The sequence below is a fragment of the Eimeria mitis genome, genomic scaffold (assembly GCF_000499745.2).
Source record: "Eimeria mitis Houghton genomic scaffold, Emh_scaff1879, whole genome shotgun sequence".
Classification (NCBI taxonomy): domain Eukaryota; phylum Apicomplexa; class Conoidasida; order Eucoccidiorida; family Eimeriidae; genus Eimeria; species Eimeria mitis.
Genome location: NW_013570201.1, coordinates 3,446 through 4,213, shown reverse-complemented (window position 1 = coordinate 4,213; position 768 = coordinate 3,446). Strand labels below are relative to the sequence as shown.

The following is a 768-nucleotide window of genomic DNA, read 5'->3' as shown; positions in this document are numbered from 1 at the left end:
CTGCTGCTGCTGCTGCTCTGTTGCTCTTTGTCTCTGTCCTTCTGTCTCTTCTTTGGTGCTGTGTCCGCCGGTGTCTGCCCCTGCATTGCCTTGAGTCTTCCACCTCACAACCACCGTCACCACCACCACCACCACTGCTGCCGCTGCTGCTGCTGCTGCTGTTGCTGCTGCTGCTGCAGGCTTGCGATGCGTTGTCTGCTGTATCACCCGAAGCAGCGCCGCTGGGTGGACCGCTGGCGGTTCTTCGGTGACTTCTTTGCGGACCCATATTCAAATTTCGTAGCGCGCAGGCAGCACCAGCAGCAGCAGCACAGGCTGCAGCTGCAGCAGCAGCAGCAGCAGCGGCAGCAGCAGCAGCAGCAGGGGCAGGGGTGGCAGCCGCAGCAGCAGCTGCACCAGCTGCCCAAAGGGATAGGCATAAAGAGGAAGCGGACATCGCTGGATCTGCTGCATGCGGCCTTTGTTAAGCGTCTCCCTAAACACGATGAGGAGCTGCGGCAGCTGCTGCAGCAAGCTGCTGCAGCAGAGGAAAGAAAGATACTGCTGCTGCCCCCAAACAAGGATCAAGCAGATCAAGTGTCTCCTTTCAGCAACAGCAGCAGCAGCAGCGACAGCAGCAAAGACCAAGATCAACAGCCGCAGTTCCGCCTCTAGACAACAGTCCCCGACCAGCACGTGCAGCAGAAACAGCAGGCGCAGCAGCAGCAGCAACAGCAGCAGCAGCAGCAACAGCAGCACCAACAGCGGCACAAAGCCACAGCTGCTTCT

At 59.6% G+C, this 768-nt stretch overlaps 2 protein-coding genes across 2 annotated transcripts in view; one reads left to right on the top strand and one right to left on the bottom strand.

The window, feature by feature from the left end:
• Positions 1–86, bottom strand: part of EMH_0045080 (uncharacterized protein) — a gene marked incomplete at both ends in the record, with an annotated part of 420 nt that extends 334 nt beyond the window's left edge. Inside the window, one exon of the mRNA XM_013496029.1 lies at positions 3–86. Within this exon, the coding sequence (XP_013351483.1) occupies positions 3–86 (84 nt within the window). The remainder of the gene's footprint in view (positions 1–2) is intronic.
• A 100-nt stretch (positions 87–186) lies between these two features.
• EMH_0045070 (uncharacterized protein) lies at positions 187–654 on the top strand (the record flags this gene model as incomplete). Its single annotated transcript, XM_013496028.1, has 1 exon — positions 187–654. The coding sequence occupies one exon, from the start codon at positions 187–189 to the stop codon at positions 652–654; it is 468 nt and encodes a 155-aa protein (XP_013351482.1).
• Between the last annotated feature and the right edge of the window lie 114 nt (positions 655–768).